Source organism: Lissotriton vulgaris, chromosome 2_1 (assembly GCF_964263255.1).
Source record: "Lissotriton vulgaris chromosome 2_1, aLisVul1.2, whole genome shotgun sequence".
Lineage (NCBI taxonomy): Eukaryota > Metazoa > Chordata > Amphibia > Caudata > Salamandridae > Lissotriton > Lissotriton vulgaris.
The window spans coordinates 1,731,950,614-1,731,971,907 of NC_141687.1; the positions used below are offsets into that span (position 1 = coordinate 1,731,950,614).

Genomic DNA, 21,294 nt, shown 5'->3' on the forward strand with positions numbered 1-21,294 from the left:
GCATTAGAGAGAATCCTAAAACAACATTATTGCCATTCTTACCCAACAAACAATGTGAAAGAGTTAACTCTTCACAGTCAATCTGCAAAGCGTCTTTACAAAAGTAGTTTTGGACAAATAAAATGTTCTTGTAAAACAGACCTTTCATTTAAAGTTGTGGATTTAGGTTTGGTTCAAGAAAAATCTCCTAAAATATTAAGCTAGTCATCTCTTAATGTTTTTTTTAATTATTGAGAATTAATACCTTGCCTGCTGCAGCAATTCCACTTTGGTGCTGGACATTCCAATCGCTGGCGTGGTTGTGAGGGAACCCAGCCATCATGCGCACAGGCCACCCGTGGCTCTTGACGGCTGGGTTCCGTCATGAGCATCAAACGGTTAATATAAAGTAAATTAATGACATGTTTATTTTTGATTTTTCAACAGACACAGAGTGATAGTCAATATGTGAACAAAATTGTGTGTTTCGTTCAGATGACTATCTTTAAAAGTTGAAATATTCTGAATAACCAGACAACGATAACGTTGTAGTCATCTATCAGTAAAGATTAAAAACATATTTTCACCCTCATTCTGAAGGGACCAATAATCCTGCTTCAATGCAAATAGGAGTTTGTTTGAGTTTTAGAATCGCAGCATGAGCAGCATTTTCAGACTTGCAAGGTTTTATTTCTTATCACAGATTTGCTTTAGGGAATTCTTAGTAAACTTTATACACTAGAATTAACATATATGCAGAATTTTACAGCTCTAACTATGCTGTAACTCCTTTACTAATTGTGAAATGATGAATGTGGGCAGCACCTCCTCTGGCAGAAAATGTAAGCCCCAGTATACATACCTTCTCTGATGGTAATATTTACATACATTAGTGAAAGAGAGGCAGTGAGGGCTAAAAAAATCTTTAATTATTTTATTTTCCTTGTAAATGAGGTTACCAGTCTCCTTCTACAATAAACTCTGTATATTTGTTGGCTAACAAGCTAGATAGTTCTTACGAGAATCCATGCAATATTATTTACCTCAGGATTTTTCAATGTACCAATAATAGTTATATCACTGCGGCAGAGAAATGCCTATTCCCATGAGAAAAGAATGCACAGCACGATAGTCAGAGCACTTGTCGAAATCAATCTGAAAGAGGTGTTCCATGCTCTAGCAAACTGAATGCATTGCTGCAAATTATATTGCTAGAATAGCACTGCTGGTCCACATTTAATGTAGTCTTTAGGGATTTACAGGCCTTCAGAAATATATGGGGTGTGTACATTAGTATACTGAGGGACATTAACAAATTTCAAATCGATTTTGCAGGAACAATTTACAGTACTGTGTCCTGTACTGTAGTACTGTAGATGGCACATCACAAGGAGAAGAAGGTTCTAAACATTTTGAATAGATTCTTATTGAAAATTGTACATTTCCTGAAGTGTATTGACTACAAGATTACACTCCTGAAGAGAAGAATGTACATGAATTAGAAAAAAGAAACAAATGACCATGGATATGATTTTAAACTGCAGGATTATTTAATGTTTTGTCTATTTTCTGTGATAAAACTAGCTCTTCCAATTTAAGGGCAGAATAGGTTACACATGATGGTAAATCCCAATGTTTCTGAATGGTATCTGAAAATGGTAGGCCCGCACAGCTAGCAATATCTTTAGGCATAGGGGATTGACACACACATCATGCCTTGAAAAGGAAATTTAGATGGGATAATAAGGGAATTGTTGAGAAACAAACAGTAATTTCCAGTTTAAGGCATCGTGGGAAGTATAACACTCTCAAGGGAAAAACAGAGGGAAAATATGGATTCTCACCAGTTGATGGTCTAGTAACATAAATTGTGGTTGTAATTGGGCGAATAGTTGCTGAGACTCGTGATGAGGGAACCCTTGTGGTAGACGTTGTAGACAATGGAATACTTCTAGTAATTGGTGGTGAGAGCGTACTGGATGTAGATGCTGTAGAAGATGGACTACTTGCAGTTAATGTTGAGTGTGTGCTCTTCATGGGCTCTTGAGTATATGCTGCAGTAGCAGTTTTTCTTGAGGATAGACTACTGCCTAAAGGGCTTGTAGCCGAGGTGCTACTCATAGTTTTTGTAGAGGAGGTGGTAATGGCTGCATATCTTGAAGAGGAAGGAGCAGTTGTACTCATTGAAAAAGATGAAATGCTTCTTGAAGAGGCTGCAGATGAAGACGTGCTGGCTGTGGTGCCTAGATACTCTTCAGTGGTTGCTGTAATTCTAGATACAGTGGACGTTGGATGTGTTGATGTTGATGTTTCACATGGCTCAAAGTTGTAGCTGGCACATAAAAATCTAATTTGAAAGTTTAAACATTGTGAATTTTGCTGTTTTATATTGTAACATGTAAGTCCAAGTGATTTATCACATTTCACTTCTTGGCCAAGTTCTGTAATGGGTGTATTAGGGTGCTCTTCAGCTCGGCACTGAACATCTCTTGGAGCACTGCAAACTTCATTCCCAGCAGCTATTATATTAGGCATTGTCTCAATATCGCCATCCCCAGTCTTCGGATTTGTTGTGTCAAGCCAATGTGTCCAGGTTAGAGTTTCATGTGCAAGAAGGCAGTCTGCTGCAGGTGGCTCTATTCAGGAGAAGAAAATGATCTTGTTTTACAAACATTTTATAATTCAAGATTTATATGGCATAGTACAAGATGTAAAAACTGCTAGCTTGTTGTAGCCTCTACACTGAACAGTGCTTCATTAAGGATGAAAATGATCACTATTACTCCAGATCTTCCCGAACATCACCTAAACTGACAAGCTGTATATGATTGCTTGAATACACTGGATAAATCGGACGGGCCAGTAATATGAAACTTTAAAAATGTGTCACATATCGTTTCACTTCAGGTGAGAAAATAAATAGTCTTGACGTCTGCTAGGTACACACACATGCCTTTTCACTCGAGTACTTTGAAAAGATTAACTTCAATTTGGGAATTTTCTTGATCTGATATGGAATATACCTGAGTATCCAGGTTGGATAGAATATTTGATAACATGGAAGACTCATGTTTTTTGTTATTATTGAACTGTCTGTTTACTTGTAAGCATGTTTATTCAAGTAACTTAGAAAGCTTCCAATCAGGACTTAATGGATCTGAATGGGAGTACATTATTTCATGAGCATGTAAGACCAATGATTACCATTACATTTTGCATCTTCTAACTCTTAAGATGGTTTTGCTCCTGGAAGAAAAGTGCTCAGTCCTTTGAAACAAAATATTTTCCTTGAAGCACTTGGGCAGCACATGGGTGATGACTTGTAATAACGGGAATTGTGAGAGTGATTCATGGTTTCTCCATTACAGCTGAATATAGAAGGCATGTAGAATGCCTTGGGGTGAGATTAGCAATACCTAGACTCTGAATGGCTGCTGATATGAAGTGTGCCTCTAGAAAACACTCATTAGATTGAATGGTGTAAACGTCAATGTGCCTGGGGCATTTTTGCATGTCCTGAGAGAATGCAGAAATGCTCCTTTGTAAATTTGAGTTTTTCCAATGTGTTGACTAATCTAATAGTGTGAAACTAGAATTTGTTTTTACAATGATTAATACTGACTTACAAGATATATGTGGATTTTCATTGCTGATAGGTTTGACATGAATGTTATACACTTTTGTTTTTCTACCATTATTGAGGAGGTTAGCAGCATGATAGGTAGTATATTGTTTGTTAGTATTCTACAAGTCAGCAGTAATGTATACTACTTTTACTTGTTCTCCAAGACTATGTTGTCCCTTTACAATTTTTAGACTCAAGGTTTTCAAATCTCATGAGAAATAGGTGCGATAGTGGTAAGCTACTGAGCAGTCTGGTAAGTCTGGGTAAAGTATTTTATTATTCAGAAGAAAGTGTTACATATTGATTTTTACATCATCATGTTCCTCCCCTGGCAACTAAAGAATCCAAAGAATCATCTTTTACTGTCACTTAGAGGTGTTTGGAGATCTGGACATACTTCACAAGGACAGTACTGCTCCCCGGATTGCTCCAAGCATAATCTGATGAGAGGCCACTTACTAAACCAAACAATTCCCAAAAACCTGCAGGCATATTATGGTGATATACAATATACTCGGTAAAAACTGCAAATAAATACTAATATTTTGAGAATAGGTAGAGAACAGTTAATAAACAGAGTCAGAAGATTGGCGATTGGAAAATATATAGTTACCAATGTATGTCTTACCCTCACATGCCTCATATGAGCAGCATAGGAATCTAGCTTGATAGTTGAAGCAGACTGGTGGATCCTGATCCGCATTGAGACAAACAAAGCCAGATTTATTACATTGTACAATCTGGCCAAGGTAAACTAAAGGTGTATCAGTATACTTTTCTGCTCTGCATTCAACTTTTCTTGGATCCTTGCAAATAGATTTTCCTTTTGCTCTTAAATTTTCAATTGTCTCAAAGTCGCCACGACCGTCGGCTGGATTTGTTTCATCATACCACTCTGACCAATGACAAACTTCATGCACATAGACACAGGGTGCAGGTGGTTTCTCTGTTTAATATGAATTGAAAGGTAAACTGAATGAGTTGATTGTACAACAGTATAATGTCATCAGTAATCCATGTACTCGTAAATTTATAACCAAATTGTTTCACATTGTATTACAACTTCACTTGCATTAGAGAGAATCCTAAAACAACATTATTGCCATTCTTACCCAACAAACAATGTGAAAGAGTTAACTCTTCACAGTCAATCTGCAAAGCGTCTTTACAAAAGTAGTTTTGGACAAATAAAATGTTCTTGTAAAACAGACCTTTCATTTAAAGTTGTGGATTTAGGTTTGGTTCAAGAAAAATCTCCTAAAATATTAAGCTAGTCATCTCTTAATGTTTTTTTTAATTATTGAGAATTAATACCTTGCCTGCTGCAGCAATTCCACTTTGGTGCTGGACATTCCAATCGCTGGCGTGGTTGTGAGGGAACCCAGCCATCATGCGCACAGGCCACCCGTGGCTCTTGACGGCTGGGTTCCGTCATGAGCATCAAACGGTTAATATAAAGTAAATTAATGACATGTTTATTTTTGATTTTTCAACAGACACAGAGTGATAGTCAATATGTGAACAAAATTGTGTGTTTCGTTCAGATGACTATCTTTAAAAGTTGAAATATTCTGAATAACCAGACAACGATAACGTTGTAGTCATCTATCAGTAAAGATTAAAAACATATTTTCACCCTCATTCTGAAGGGACCAATAATCCTGCTTCAATGCAAATAGGAGTTTGTTTGAGTTTTAGAATCGCAGCATGAGCAGCATTTTCAGACTTGCAAGGTTTTATTTCTTATCACAGATTTGCTTTAGGGAATTCTTAGTAAACTTTATACACTAGAATTAAAATATATGCAGAATTTTACAGCTCTAACTATGCTGTAACTCCTTTACTAATTGTGAAATGATGAATGTGGGCAGCACCTCCTCTGGCAGAAAATGTAAGCCCCAGTATACATACCTTCTCTGATGGTAATATTTACATACATTAGTGAAAGAGAGGCAGTGAGGGCTAAAAAAATCTTTAATTATTTTATTTTCCTTGTAAATGAGGTTACCAGTCTCCTTCTACAATAAACTCTGTATATTTGTTGGCTAACAAGCTAGATAGTTCTTACGAGAATCCATGCAATATCATTTACCTCAGGATTTTTCAATGTACCAATAATAGTTATATCACTGCGGCAGAGAAATGCCTATTCCCATGAGAAAAGAATGCACAGCACGATAGTCAGAGCACTTGTCGAAATCAATCTGAAAGAGGTGTTCCATGCTCTAGCAAACTGAATGCATTGCTGCAAATTATATTGCTAGAATAGCACTGCTGGTCCACATTTAATGTAGTCTTTAGGGATTTACAGGCCTTCAGAAATATATGGGGTGTGTACATTAGTATACTGAGGGACATTAACAAATTTCAAATCGATTTTGCAGGAACAATTTACAGTACTGTGTCCTGTACTGTAGTACTGTAGATGGCACATCACAAGGAGAAGAAGGTTCTAAACATTTTGAATAGATTCTTATTGAAAATTGTACATTTCCTGAAGTGTATTGACTACAAGATTACACTCCTGAAGAGAAGAATGTACATGAATTAGAAAAAAGAAACAAATGACCATGGATATGATTTTAAACTGCAGGATTATTTAATGTTTTGTCTATTTTCTGTGATAAAACTAGCTCTTCCAATTTAAGGGCAGAATAGGTTACACATGATGGTAAATCCCAATGTTTCTCAATGGTATCTGAAAATGGTAGGCCCGCACAGCTAGAAATATCTTTAGGCATAGGGGATTGACACACACATCATGCCTTGAAAAGGAAATTTAGATGGGATAATAAGGGAATTGTTGAGAAACAAACAGTAATTTCCAGTTTAAGGCATCGTGGGAAGTATAACACTCTCAAGGGAAAAACAGAGGGAAAATATGGATTCTCACCAGTTGATGGTCTAGTAACATAAATTGTGGTTGTAATTGGGCGAATAGTTGCTGAGACTCGTGATGAGGGAACACTTGTGGTAGACATTGTAGACAATGGAATACTTCTAGTAATTGGTGGTGAGAGCGTACTGGATGTAGATGCTGTAGAAGATGGACTACTTGCAGTTAATGTTGAGTGTGTGCTCTTCATGGGCTCTTGAGTATATGCTGCAGTAGCAGTTTTTCTTGAGGATAGACTACTGCCTAAAGGGCTTGTAGCCGAGGTGCTACTCATAGTTTTTGTAGAGGAGGTGGTAATGGCTGCATATCTTGAAGAGGAAGGAGCAGTTGTACTCATTGAAAAAGATGAAATGCTTCTTGAAGAGGCTGCAGATGAAGACGTGCTGGCTGTGGTGCCTAGATACTCTTCAGTGGTTGCTGTAATTCTAGATACAGTGGACGTTGGATGTGTTGATGTTGATGTTTCACATGGCTCAAAGTTGTAGCTGGCACATAAAAATCTAATTTGAAAGTTTAAACATTGTGAATTTTGCTGTTTTATATTGTAACATGTAAGTCCAAGTGATTTATCACATTTCACTTCTTGGCCAAGTTCTGTAATGGGTGTATTAGGGTGCTCTTCAGCTCGGCACTGAACATCTCTTGGAGCACTGCAAACTTCATTCCCAGCAGCTATTATATTAGGCATTGTCTCAATATCGCCATCCCCAGTCTTCGGATTTGTTGTGTCAAGCCAATGTGTCCAGGTTAGAGTTTCATGTGCAAGAAGGCAGTCTGCTGCAGGTGGCTCTGTTCAGGAGAAGAAAATGATCTTGTTTTACAAACATTTTATAATTCAAGATTTATATGGCATAGTACAAGATGTAAAAACTGCTAGCTTGTTGTAGCCTCTACACTGAACAGTGCTTCATTAAGGATGAAAATGATCATTATTACTCCAGATCTTCCCGAACATCACCTAAACTGACAAGCTGTATATGATTGCTTGAATACACTGGATAAATCGGACGGGCCAGTAATATGAAACTTTAAAAATGTGTCACATATCGTTTCACTTCAGGTGAGAAAATAAATAGTCTTGACGTCTGCTAGGTACACACACGTGCCTTTTCACTCGAGTACTTTGAAAAGATTAACTTCAATTTGGGAATTTTCTTGATCTGATATGGAATATACCTGAGTATCCAGGTTGGATAGAATATTCGATAACATGGAAGACTCATGTTTTTTGTTATTATTGAACTGTCTGTTTACTTGTAAGCATGTTTATTCAAGTAACTTAGAAAGCTTCCAATCAGGACTTAATGGATCTGAATGGGAGTACATTATTTCATGAGCATGTAAGACCAATGATTACCATTACATTTTGCATCTTCTAACTCTTAAGATGGTTTTGCTCCTGGAAGAAAAGTGCTCAGTCCTTTGAAACAAAATATTTTCCTTGAAGCACTTGGGCAGCACATGGGTGATGACTTGTAATAATGGGAATTGTGAGAGTTATTCATGGTTTCTCCATTACAGCTGAATATAGAAGGCATGTAGAATGCCTTGGGGTGAGATTAGCAATACCTAGACTCTGAATGGCTGCTGATATGAAGTGTGCCTCTAGAAAACACTCATTAGATTGAATGGTGTAAACGTCAATGTGCCTGGGGCATTTTTGCATGTCCTGAGAGAATGCAGAAATGCTCCTTTGTAAATTTGAGTTCTTCCAATGTGTTGACTAATCTAATAGTGTGTAACTAGAATTTGTTTTTACAATGATTAATACTGACTTACAAGATATATGTGGATTTTCATTGCTGATGGGTTTGACATGAATGTTATACACTTTTGTTTTTCTACCGTTATTGAGGAGGTTAGCATGATAGGTAGTATATTGTTTGTTAGTATTCTACAAGTCAGCAGTAATGTATACTTCTTTTACTTGTTCTCCAAGTCTATGCTGTCCCTTTACAATTTTCAGGCTCAGGGTTTTCAAATCTAGTGAGAAATAGGTGCGATAGTGATAAGCTACTGAGCAGTCTGGTAAGTCTGGGAAAAGTATTTTATTATTCAGAAGAAAGTGTAACATATTGATTTTTACATCATCATGTTCCTCTCCTGGCAACTAAATAATCCAAATAATCATCTTTTACTGTCACTTAGAGGTGTTTGGAGATCTGGACATATTTCACAAGGACAGTATTTCTCCTTGGATTGCTCTAGGCATAATCTGATGAGAGGCCACTTACTAAACCAAAAAATTCCCCAAAACCTGCAGGCATATTATGGTGATATACAATATACTCGGTAAAAATTGCAAATAAATACTAACATTTTGAGAATAGGTAGAGAACAGTTAATAAACAGAGTCAGAAGATTGGGAATTGGAAAATATATAGTAACCAATGTATGTCTTACCCTCACATGCCTCATATGAGCAGCATAGGAATCTAGCTTGATAGTTGAAGCAGACTGGTGGATTCTGATCCGCATTGAGACAAACAAAGCCAGATGTATTACATTGTACAATCTGGCCAAGGTAAACTAAAGGTGTATCAGTATACTTTTCTGCTCTGCATTCAACTTCTCTTGGATCCTTGCATATAGTTTTTCCTTTTGCTCTTAAATTTTCAATTGTCTCAAAGTCGCCACGACCGTCGGCTGGATTTGTTTCATCATACCACTCTGACCAATGACAAACTTCATGCACATAGACACAGGGTGCAGGTTGTTTCTCTGTTTAATATGAATTGAAAGGTAAACTGGATGAGTTGATTGTTTAACAGTATGTCATCTGTAATCCCTGTACAATTTGCATTACTGCTATTCTTAGCCAAAAATGTATGTGAACAAGTTAACTCTTTACAGTCAATCTGCAAGGAGTCTTCACAAATGTAGTTCTGGACAAATGAAATGGACTTGTAAACAGACCTTACAATCATGCAATCAATTAAAAGATATTTAAGTTGCCACATTTCTCCAGCATGAAAGCACAACAGAAAAAAATTACAATAAAATAATATATACATAGATAAAACATATTACATCTTATGCAAAAACGAATTAAAATGTGTGGCAAATGATCATCAGCAGTAATAAAGTACGTTAAAAAGTAGCTGATCATGGGATAGGAAATCCAGAGAAATAGAATCATATCACATACATCTGTGCTGAATTAAGATAAAAAAGACCATGAAAACATACACACAATACTAAATGGATTACCACCGTTTAACTTAAAAAATTTGAGAAAGTCATTATTACAGAAATGGTACGCTTCCGTAATTTGAATTCCTTCCAAATGAACGATACCACTGCATGACTTGTCCCAGGGCTGTATAGGTTTTGTATGAATTCATACTTTTTTTTCCACGGGGTTTTATATAGCGCAAACTAGACCAGAATCGGGTATCAGCGCTCTTTACATAGCATCAGTTGCATTACATGAGGACACATTCATTTTTTCGGTTTGTTAGGCTTAGGGAGATTAGGTGAAAATCCCAGAATCACAGGATGTTCAGCGTCATTGCCGAGACTCAAACCCAGTTCCCCAGATTCGAGGTTGACAGCCCTAGCCATCAGGCAAACTCCTCTCCCCTATAAATAGAGCTTAAAAATAGTTTTCTTGGAGAATCACAAAATGTTCAGAAAAATGTGGTATACTAGACCTTTCATTTAAAGAAAATACTTTTAAAAATGTGAACCAGTCATCTTTGGTTTTTTATGAAATAATTGAGGGATTGTTATTTATGACCTGTTTATCTTTTGGGTCTTCAACAAAGACTGAGAATGACAGCAAGGATGGGAACAAAATTGCATGTTTAAGTTCAGATAACAGCCTTTAAATTAATGATATATTCTGAATGACCAGGCAATGTAGATGTTGTAGTCATATATGTGTAAAGATTGAATACTCATCTTCACCCTCATTCTGTAGGTACCAAAAATATCGCAAATAGAAGTTTGTTTGAGTTTCAGGATTAGAGCATATACAGCAACTTCAGACTTTCAAGAGTTTTTTCTCATTACTGATTTTGTTAAGGGAATTCTTTTCAAACTTTATACACAGAAATTAAAATATATTCAGAAGTTTACAGCTCGAACACTGGAAAACATACTCTAACTACTTCACTAACTGTGAAAGATGACTGTGGGTAACAACTCTTCTGGCAAAAAACTGTTAGCCCCAGTATATGTACCTCCCTTGATGTCAATTTTTCTACTGATTACTGAAGGAGATGCAGTGAGGTCCTATACATTGTAGATACGTTGGCTTGCCTCTTAACTGAGTTTTCATGTGCCCTTGTACAATAAACTCTAGAAATGTGTTTGCTAACAAGCAATCTTAATATTAACCATTGTTGTCTTGAAAATTTTATAATCATTGAAGAGTATCCACTGCCGCTTATTAGAGATTGTCTGGAATCCTTTTATGGTGCTTCTGTTGTCACCAAGTTTGGCCCCCACAGGCTTATAATAATACTATACTTATATTATATTATAATTTAATATAATATATATATATATATATATATTAATATATTATATATATATTATATATATATAAATATAAATATATTATATTATATCATGATATAATTATACCATACTTTCAGGCAAAGTGAGGTGAGGTATCAAATGTGTATTCTCAGAATGTGTGCACAGTGGTATACGCAGATCACATATTGATATGCTTGGACAACCTGGGATGATGGAGAGCACAAGTGATAACCTTACTGTCTAGAGTTATACAACATCATCTGTATTGTAAAACAAAAAATCGTGAATCTGAAAGAAGAAAATAGAGCATCTTAGGTAAACCTGAGTTCCACTGGACTCTCATTGGATCCTTAAAAAGGTTACTGCTCCTCATGAATGGCCTTTCTTTAAGCAAATAAATAAAATGCAAACTTTTCTAGACCTGCCTCATTTTTGTCAGCAGTTTATTGATAGATCTCTCCTGACTACCCAAGAAAGTAAATCTAAAAAGTTGTTTCTGTTCCAATGAAAGCAGTGACAGACTTTTTTGTTGCAGAGAAAAGCTTTTCGAAGAGGCCCATATTGTGACATCCTGATGAATCAAGGCAATTCAACGTCGAAACCGATGCCTTTGACGGGGGGCTATAGGATCTGTGTTGCTGCAAGCGTAAGGTGATGTAGTTTGGAACATAAGGTGTTCTACCTTTGGCACATTTTGACTCCTTGAGGCTTACTCACAAACTCATTTTGTAGTATGTTTTGTTGTACTACAGTGAAACTACAAATGTACTACAAATTGCTACTCACAAACAAAGGGGAAGGTACCAACTCTTCTATGTGTTTCCGTGCAGAGTTCTCCTCCCCAACTGTGGAGTCTCCACACACTTAAGTATATATTGGTACTATAATTTTTTTATGTCAAATAAATATAAAAAAATGTCCTTATACTTTACCATAGGGAGACTTCGCAGTATAGGGAAAATAAAAAAACGTTTATTAAACTTGGTAAAAGTTTGGAAAATATTTTTATTCTAAATAGTAGTAGAAATGAACTTTTATATTTATTTTAAATGTAGAACTAAAGAAAATAACAACTATTTAATTTTGAATTAAATCTTTAATTAAACATAAATATATAAAATTAAATAAAAATTATTTTTCCTAAGTTAATAAAACATAAATTGCTACTGAATGTAAAAAAATAAATGTTTTATGATGCATTATTAATGATTAAAAGTGATGTACAGAATTAAGAAAAAAGTCAAGTATATTTAAATAACATGCATTGTTACATTAATATTTTAATTTAAAAAAGGTTACTGATATAGGTCATAACAAAATATTAATTTTACACTATTTAGATCATGTTTTAAATATTACAATATATTTATTTATATTTTTAAATAATGTAATTTAATTTAAGAGTATTTCCTAGGTGAAATTATTTAAGACCTTACCCACATTTATTGTCATGGAAGGGTGTTGCAGCGCCTGTGACTTGCTATGTGTTGGTATTGGACATTCTACTGTTTTTATTCTCAAGCAGTAAGTAATTCTCAAGCAGCCATTTTGTGCCGACGGCTATTACTAATAGTGAGGCGGGTGAGTTTTCCATTCAGGTCAATGGGGGGGTACAGTGTGAAGGGCCTCCTGATACACAGGCCTCCTGGCCCAGCTGCAGGATTCGTTGATAGCCTGGTCGAAGGCATCACAGAGGTAGCCCTGCGCACGGATAAGTTCCTGGTGTTGGGTGATCTTAACCTTCACCTGGACGACCCTGTGGACAAGATGGCCGAGGACCTCTGCAAAGCAATGAGTGCGCTTCAACTTGAGCTGATAGGCAAACTTCCCACCCACTTACGGGGCCACCTACTAGACCCAATTTTTGCCAACTGGGAACAAGTGGAGGTTGTTACCCCCGTACCCATTCCCTGGTCGGACCACTACCTGGTGCCCTTCTCGATCTACATTCCGGGAACTAGAGTACCGGAACAGGTAGCACTACATCATCCAAGGTGGAGATGGGCTAACTTCTCCCAAGTCAGGTTTAATGAGGCACTTACGATGGGGGGTGATCCGGGGGGTGAGGACGTGGAGACAGCTAATAAGAACTTGAATAAGCGCATCATGGCTGCTCTAGACCAGGTTGCCCCGCTCGCCCTGGTTAGATCGGAGGGACGTGCCTTGAAATCGGCATCTTGGTACACAGACGAGGTGCGAATGGCCAAGAGCGCATGTAAACGCGCAGAAAGACAGTGGAGATTAGACTATGCTGCTCAAACCAGGATGGACTATCTTGTAAGCAGGCGCAACTATCATAGACTAATCAGAAACGCTAAAAAGTTGTATTTCGATACTAGGATTAAGGAGGCAGAAAATTCCTCGAAGGAACTGTTTTTAATTTACAAATCTCTCTCGGTCGGGAAGCCTGCAGCAGTCCCAGAGGAATTCTGTACGGTGGATAGCTGTAACCGAGTAGCAGAGTTTTTTGCTAATGAAGTGGCAACTATTTACTCAGCCTTTCCTAGTCAAGCCACCATAGCCTCCGAGACTGTAAAGGAATGTGAGGTAAGGGGGGGGGGGCACCAGACGTTAACTACATTTGTTACCCCGCCTATTGAAAAACTTATTCAGATCTGTGGTTCGATAAAATCAGGCTCCCCAAAAGATCCCACTACTCCTAGGCGCCTGATGGGCAGTTTGCCTATTTTGGAGCCGTACATCCGCCACCTTCTGAACATCTCTTTTGGGACTCATACTGTCCCTGAGGACTGGAAGCGAGAGGTAGTCCTTCCTCTTCAAAAGAAACCCAATATCAACTATGATAGGCTGGACAATCTTCGCCCTATTTCTCTTTTGCCATATATGGCTACGGTCGCTGAAAAAATTGCGAACCTCCAGCTAATGGGCTTTGTAGAGGAAGCCTCCTTGCTCCATAACTCTCAGTTCGGCTTCCGTCCACGGCATTCGACGGAATCAGCACTACTAATGGCAGTAGAATCCTTACGGCAGGGAGTGGATGAGGGCCAGACTATGGCTCTGATCCTCTTGGACCTAAGCGCAGCATTCGACACTGTAGCTCATTCCATCTTACTACAGTGTCTGAATGATGGAGGAGTTTCAGGGGCTGCGCTTGGGTGGATCCGGTCTTTCCTGACAGGCAGATGCTTTCAGGTTCGCCAGGGAGAGTGTTACTCTAGGGAGATTGGGTTGGGCCAGGGCTCGTCCCTGAGCCCGACCCTGTTCAATCTGTGTGTATCCCCGCTGGCGGCCATAGTTGAAAGCTATGGACTTAGTCTGGTGTCCTACGCTGACGACACGCAGCTGGTCATCTCCCTCTCACGCGCACCCGGTCTGATGGCCATACGACAACGCATCCACTTTAAAATCTGTTGTACGGTACACAAATGTCTGTATGGAGTAAGCCCTAAATACCTAGCCCAGTCTCTTGAACTGTACCAGCCTTGCAGGTCCCTGCGCTCCTGCAACCAAGCCCTGTTAAAACCCCCCATTACAAAGAAGACCAGACAGGGTGACCGTGCTTTCTCCGCTGTTGGTCCTGCCCTTTGGAACAATCTTCCCACTGACCTAAGAACCACCATAAACCATCTGTCCTTCAGAAAGGCATTAAAAACCCTCCTTTTCCAAGAAGCATTCCCACCTACATAAACCACTTAAAATGCTGCTCTACCTAATAAACTGTCTTAGCTGGCAAAGCGCGGAGATACCCTTCCGGGATTGATTCCTGCGCTATACAAGAAATTAAAATAAATAAATGGTGGACAATTTCAGAGTGTGCATGCAAGAACTGGCAACCTGGATGTCCGCCAACTGCCTGAAACTTAATGGCAGCAAGACCGAGGTGCTCGTGGTGGGGGGATGCCCATCTGTATGGACGTCGGCGTGGTGGCCGCCCTGCCTAGGAGAGACGCCTGTTCCCTGCCAGGAAGTAAGGAATCTTGAGGTGTGGTTGGACGTTTACCTTGCCTTTGGCCCCCAGATTGGCCGAGTGGTGGGGACATGCTTCGGAGTTCTAAGAACTCTGAGAAAGGTCTTGGATTTCCTGCCCATTTTTGCTCGTCGGACGCTGGTGCATGCCCTAGTCACCTCACGCCTGGATTACGGCAATTTGTTGTATCTGGGGGCCACGGGAAAAGTTCTCAACCGCCTACAGGTGCTGCAAAATGCTGCTGCTCGCCTTATTCTGAGGCTTCCTAGAAGATCTTCCTCTAGGGCAGCACTCCAGGCCTTGCACTGGCTTCCTGTTAGGAGCAGGGTGGAATTCAGAGCCCTTGCCACGTGTCACCGCATCCTGGGTGGCAAAGCCCCTTCCCCGCTATAGAGCCTGGTCACCAGATATGAGCCCACAAGGACTCTGCGCTCCTCCTGTACTGGTCTTCTGAAAGTTCCAAAAATTAGGAAAGCGCGTATGGGGGGAAGGTCGTTCAGATATCTGGTAGCGAAGCAGTGGAATGACCTTCCGTCACAGTTACGCATGGAGTCATCAGAACTTATCTTTAGAACAAAACTTAAGACTCACCTATTCAGACGGTAGACGGTTGTGCTGGCTGCCTGGGCTGCTTACCCCACTTTTCATAGCGCGGGGACATGCCTGTAGGCGTACACCAGGCGCTTTACAAATCTTCCTAATAATAATAATAAGTTACACTCATAAATCTATCTCTATTCCCTTTTTCAGAGGCTGAAGCTGTAGAGGTCTTCACTTTTGAGTAACTTTACACTTGAGCTAAAAGTAGTATAGATAAGTGTTAGAATAAATTAATCATGAAAATTACTCACACATGTAATTTTACCTTTGTGAAAAGCGCCCTGGTGAACAAAACTATTCTCATTCAGAGAACAAGATATGAGCCATGAGCTGTGCCTTCAAGGAATGGATACTTCTTTTAAAGGGTCACAGGAAAGATTAAGGATTAGAACTGATAATAGCAATTTCCAGTTTCTATAACGTATACAGGATAATGGTTAGTGTCACTGGACATATTTCTTCCTGTAGTACGTCTTCTATGTCACTAATATTCCTGGCTCTCAAAATGCGGTGGCAAGTGCCCTCTCATATTAACACTCTACAGCTACAGAACACAAGGGCCTACATTTCCAAATAGCATCATTAGAGTTGTTCAAGCCTTTCTACAAAGAACTCAGAATCCAAATGGCCAGATGACCAGGAGAAAATGGATGACATACAAAGTAAGATCCCACTCTGAAATCCATGATTGGTAGTTCCAACAGCAGGATATTATATTTCTACAGATGCATTACCAGAAGTGGGCTTCAGATGGTGCCATGATTTTGCTGAGTCTAGGCATTGTGGTCTTCAATCAATTCTTTACTAAGTCAGTCAAACCTTTTGTTGCCCATAGCTTTGTCGCAATGTTGAGAAAGTATTTAGATATTACTTCCTTTATTGAAATCCTCTCAACGAGGCTTACCATCTCAACCAAATTCATCATAGATTTACCTCCTTCAATAGTCATTATGCTATCATGGTAACTGTCAACCTGTTTAAAAAATGGCTCATCTCAGGCTATCTGAGACAATTCCATCAGCAGTCGGCATTGTTAAATGCTTCATCATTGACAGTCCCTTGCCTACATGTTTTTACCTGGACACAGAGAAGTATTCATTGTGTTTCTAGTTTCTAGCTTCAGATATTTCTGTTCATCAATTATTATTCTGTGGATATCATCCTCAATGCAATGACCTGCCTAAGAGAGTAAATCAAATTTGGGGCAATATCTAAAGTGCTACAGCAATTTCACTCAATATCTGGCATGAATACTTACTTACCACTCGCCACCGTAACGGTAAAGGGGACCGAACGCCAGAGGTGCAGCGGTCCCGCTATGCCAATTAGGATGTGACCCCCACCCTGGCAGTTGCATCCCGCACCTTTTACATGGCGGCGGGCGGTGATGTAAGCAGCACCCGCTGCAATGTAAAATTTGCATGTTGTGCATTGGCATGCACAACGTGACAGGCACCACGTCTTGCCTGCCACCTTGTGCATCCCAATGAATGGGGTACCATGGGTACCCCCAAAATGCAGCCATCCACCAACCACTCTCCCTTCCCTCTGGGGGCCTGCAACGGGCCACCAAAATCATTGTACGCATGCCTTCCTATGGCAGAGTCTCCGCCATGGAAAGGCATGCCCATTGCACACATTATAATATGGATCGTGATGCCTGCAAGGCACCGCCACCATATTGTGTGCCTTTTACGCCCGGCCGGCAATCCGACCGGTTGAAAAGTGGCTGACTGTCTTTCCCTCCGCCGTGGTGCCCGTTGCCATACTAATATGGTGGGGGTGTCACAGGAACATATGGCGGGCCGATCGCCACAGCCGGGCCGGTGGTGGTCACCCCCAGCCCTGCGGTGGCGATCCTCCGAGGTCCTAATAGGCCCCTTTGTTCTCCTACAACAATGGTGCCCATTCTTAACTAAAGTGTCTGCATTTTTTTCCCTGTAAGCATTTTATCCACACAGTTTACTAACTACACCTCAAATAAATCCTTTGGTTGCTGTTGCAATTGATTGTCTCAGCCATCTACAAGGACAAAACAATATTTAAAAAAAGATCCTAAACAGTTGGAAACTGCTAGGAAGGCAAGGATCAATCTTAAAATGAAACCAGTGCATATCTTCCAACAAGTTATGGTTGTCATCTATTTTCACCAGCACATTGTCTGCTACTTAAGCCCTAGCCATGTATTTCAGACCTTTCGTTTTTCTGCTTATAAATGGAACAACCATGTGCTTTTCCATCTTAAATTGCCTTCTTCCTGAAAGATTCTTCTGACCTTCTATATCTCTCTATTGAAGCCGTACTTGCCAGATACCTATCAACATACACCTCATCCACCTACGCCAAAATTGGTTGCTGGGCATTCAGATTACGAATTCAGCAAATGTGTGAATCTTGGCTCTTCCCAGCTCACCATCTGTATTTGATCCATTTGAAGGGGTATTCTACTAGTAAAAGATCATGGGTGTCTGATATTGTGGTATATACCTCTGCTCAAATCTGTCATTTTATTTGTGCTCTTCTGGGGGAAAATGGGATTCCATGGAGATCATATAATGCCACACCCTCGGAGCAACAATGGTGTACTGCTCATGCTCCTCTGATGGTGCAGCTCAGAGTTCTCTCATGCACCGGGGAGCTTTGTTTCATTTCTCACATGCAGTACACACTGTCTTTTGTGATTCGAGACAGGCTTAACAGTGCTGTTCTACATCACATTGGCACCATTACTAATGGCAGTGGGTGCACTTTTCGGTTGAGTAGCCAGTACCTGGGACCATGCTGGGAAGACAGCTTGGGTTCAGATACCCTGAAGCAGGGTACTGGGCATTCAAATACCCCGCATATCTATACATGATGGCACTCACTGTACAGACCCCTTGAATTAAATTCAAATGTATCATGGCTGCAAATAATTATTTGAGTTGCCAGTGCTACTTCCTCTTGATTATTCCTGTATTAGTTTGCAATGCAATGTAGTGAAATTCATATTTTTGGTGGTTTCTTTGCTGGTCATTCATTCATTCCAGTTCACACCAGTACCCTGTTTTTCCAGACCTCGTAGCTGTTCTTCCTTTAATCTGTTTCGTTTAAGAGTATTTGGACCCTGCCAAAGGCTAATCTGTCCCGATCTATGCAGCCTTTGGTCACAGGGAACAAAACTATGGGGCATATTATCAAGAAAGGGCGTTACATTATCGCCACTTTTATCGGCAGGAAACTGCCGATAAAGCGGCGATAATGGGCTTGATAATATGCTCTATGGAATTCCAATCAAAGCCCATGTTTACATCTAACATGGGCTTCGATTGGAATTTATAGAGCATATTATCAAGCCCATTATCGCTGCTTTATCAGCAGTTTCCTGCCGATAAAAGCGAGGATAATGTACGGCCCTTTCTTGATAATATGCCCCTATGCCTTTTAAAGTTCAGATATTTGAATAACCAATGATATTCTACGGAACAACTCTTTGCACTAAATTTGCTCCATAGAACTCTCACGTCTCCAGCCCTCAAGCACCTTGGTACAGATAGAATTACAGGTCCCTCCGATGTACCTCACCTTGCTCCCTTAAAATTTGTTCTTTCAAACCCTCTGACACTTCAGAGGTGTTAACAGCCTTTAGTCTATTGACAACTAACAGTTTTAAGGATTTCAATTAATAAAATTCTGATGACTGAGAGGCCATGACACGAGTGGAGTTCTGTAGCCCAACATGTCCTGGGCCATACTCATATACAAACAGTGGCAAAGCCAATAGGTCTGCCAATGGCCACCAGCCTTATGGCAATTCTTGTTTTGTTTTGTCATGGTTTTTGTTTAACGTTATTGTTTAACAAGCTACCAGGCACTCATCAATCTAAACAAAGATATTGGCTAAAGGCAAAAGTATTATGGGACTCAAAAAGCAGACATTACCATTTTTACTCTTTGGACTGAAGGGAAGTACTTTGTGTTTGGATGTGCTTCTTGTTAAAGAGCATCAGGTAATAAGTCATATTAAAGTCAGCCAATGGCAGAAATAGGCTGGTGCCCTGCCCCTTATGCTTGCTTAATTGGGTGGAAGAAAAATTTAAATATCGCAAGAACAGACTCATGGATGAAATATGACTGACTACCTCTATAATTATGTTATCAACACAGTTGTAGTAAAATCCAAAGGTCTAGGCGAATGCAGGTGTAAATGACTAATTGGTTTGGGATTGGTTGCCAGTCTCTTCCCTTTGAGAAAGAAAGCGGGCAAGAAAGAAAGAAAACAAGAAAAAGAGGAAGAAATTAAGAGAGAAAAAAAGAAAGGACTGGAAAAAAAAGAAAAATAATGAAGGACAAAAAGAAAGAAGGGAAGATGGAAAGAGAGAAAGGAAGTAAGGAAAGAAAGAAGGAATAGAGAATGAGGGAAAAAAGAAAGAAGGAAAAAGAAGAAATGAATGAAAGAAAGAAGGAAAGAAGAAAAAAGGAGGAAGAAAGAAAGAAGTGAAGAAAGGAATGAAAAGGAAAGAAGAAAGTCGGAAGTAAGGAAAGAGAAGAGAAAAGAAGAAAAGAGGTAATAATGAAATAGAGAAGGTAAGATGAAGAATGAAGGAAGGAAAGCAAAGAAGAGAGAAAGAAAGAATAAAGAAGGGAAGAAGGAAAAAAAGGTGAACAAAAAGAAAAAGGGAAAAGAAAGAAACAATTAAAGAAAGGAAAACAGAAAGAAATGTGGAATAAAAGGTAGTAAAGAAAGAAGGAAAAAAGAAGAAACAGAAAGAAGAAATGAGAGAAGGGAAGAAGGTAGAAAGGAGACAGGAAACAAAGAAAATGAAATGAAAAAGAAAGAAAGAATGGAAGAAAGAAAGAAATGGAGGGAGGAAAGAAAGAAAGAAACAAAGAAATAAGAATGGAAGAAATAGGAAGAAAGAAAAAAGGAAAGAAGGAAACAACGAAGGAAGGTGAATCAAAGAAAAAGAAGGATGGAAGAAAGGGAAGGGAGGGAGGAAAGAAAGAAAGATAGAAAGAAAAAAGAAAGAATGAAAAAAGATTAGAGGAAAGTGAAAGAGACAGGGTGAAAGGAAGAAAGACAGCAGGCAGGAAAAAAAGGAAAAAGGAAAAAACAGAGTCATAGATAAAGCACATTGATCAGTTTATATTCAGAGCTCATGCTATCTGATGTGAAATAACAGTACTCAGATAAACAAGGCAACTCAAAATGAATTAACAACAGCATTAGCAACAGATGGGATCTGATAAAGCTAGAAAGTGCCCTGTACTCATATAAAAAATGTCTTGCGATCACATTAGGCTCTAAACACAAAGACAACCCCAAAGTAATTATAAACTGAAGACAAGCACACTGGCACTGAAGGCAACTACCTTGTTTGAGGATGTGCTCTTTGTGAAAAAGCAAAAAGGCAGTCATTCAAAGTGAAGTTAACCAGTAGCTTAAGTAGGCTTACCCACTGCCCCATAGTCTATGCTGTAGTGGGCAGAAGCAAAATTATGAATGACACAACAACAGACCGATGGATGAAGAGAGGTGACTATAAGCTCTTTTCAGTAAGTCTATTATAAATATAATTTTAGTGAAATCTAAAGGATGTGGCTATCATCAGACCTAAAAAGGATTTACAATGGACCTACTGCCCTCTCCTTCCAAAATTAATGCATCCTGGAGATTTATGCCCTCAACGTGGTCTGAGAACTCAGTGGTCCTATTTACTATTCCTCTGAATGAAATACATCCACCTTTAGAAACACTACATATTACTACCAACTGAGAGTCAGCTATGGGCTCAGCTACAG

General features: G+C 39.2%; 1 protein-coding gene across 1 annotated transcript in view; it reads right to left on the bottom strand.

The window, feature by feature from the left end:
* Nucleotides 1–21,294, bottom strand: part of LOC147733205 (uncharacterized) — a 618,178-nt gene that overhangs the window by 190,904 nt on the left and 405,980 nt on the right. Inside the window, exons 29-32 of the mRNA XM_086957739.1 lie at nucleotides 8,904–9,221; nucleotides 6,498–7,289; nucleotides 4,233–4,550; nucleotides 1,824–2,615 (exon numbers count right to left, since the gene is read on the bottom strand). Coding sequence (XP_086813865.1) covers nucleotides 1,824–2,615; nucleotides 4,233–4,550; nucleotides 6,498–7,289; nucleotides 8,904–9,221 — 2,220 coding nt within the window. The remainder of the gene's footprint in view (nucleotides 1–1,823; nucleotides 2,616–4,232; nucleotides 4,551–6,497; nucleotides 7,290–8,903; nucleotides 9,222–21,294) is intronic.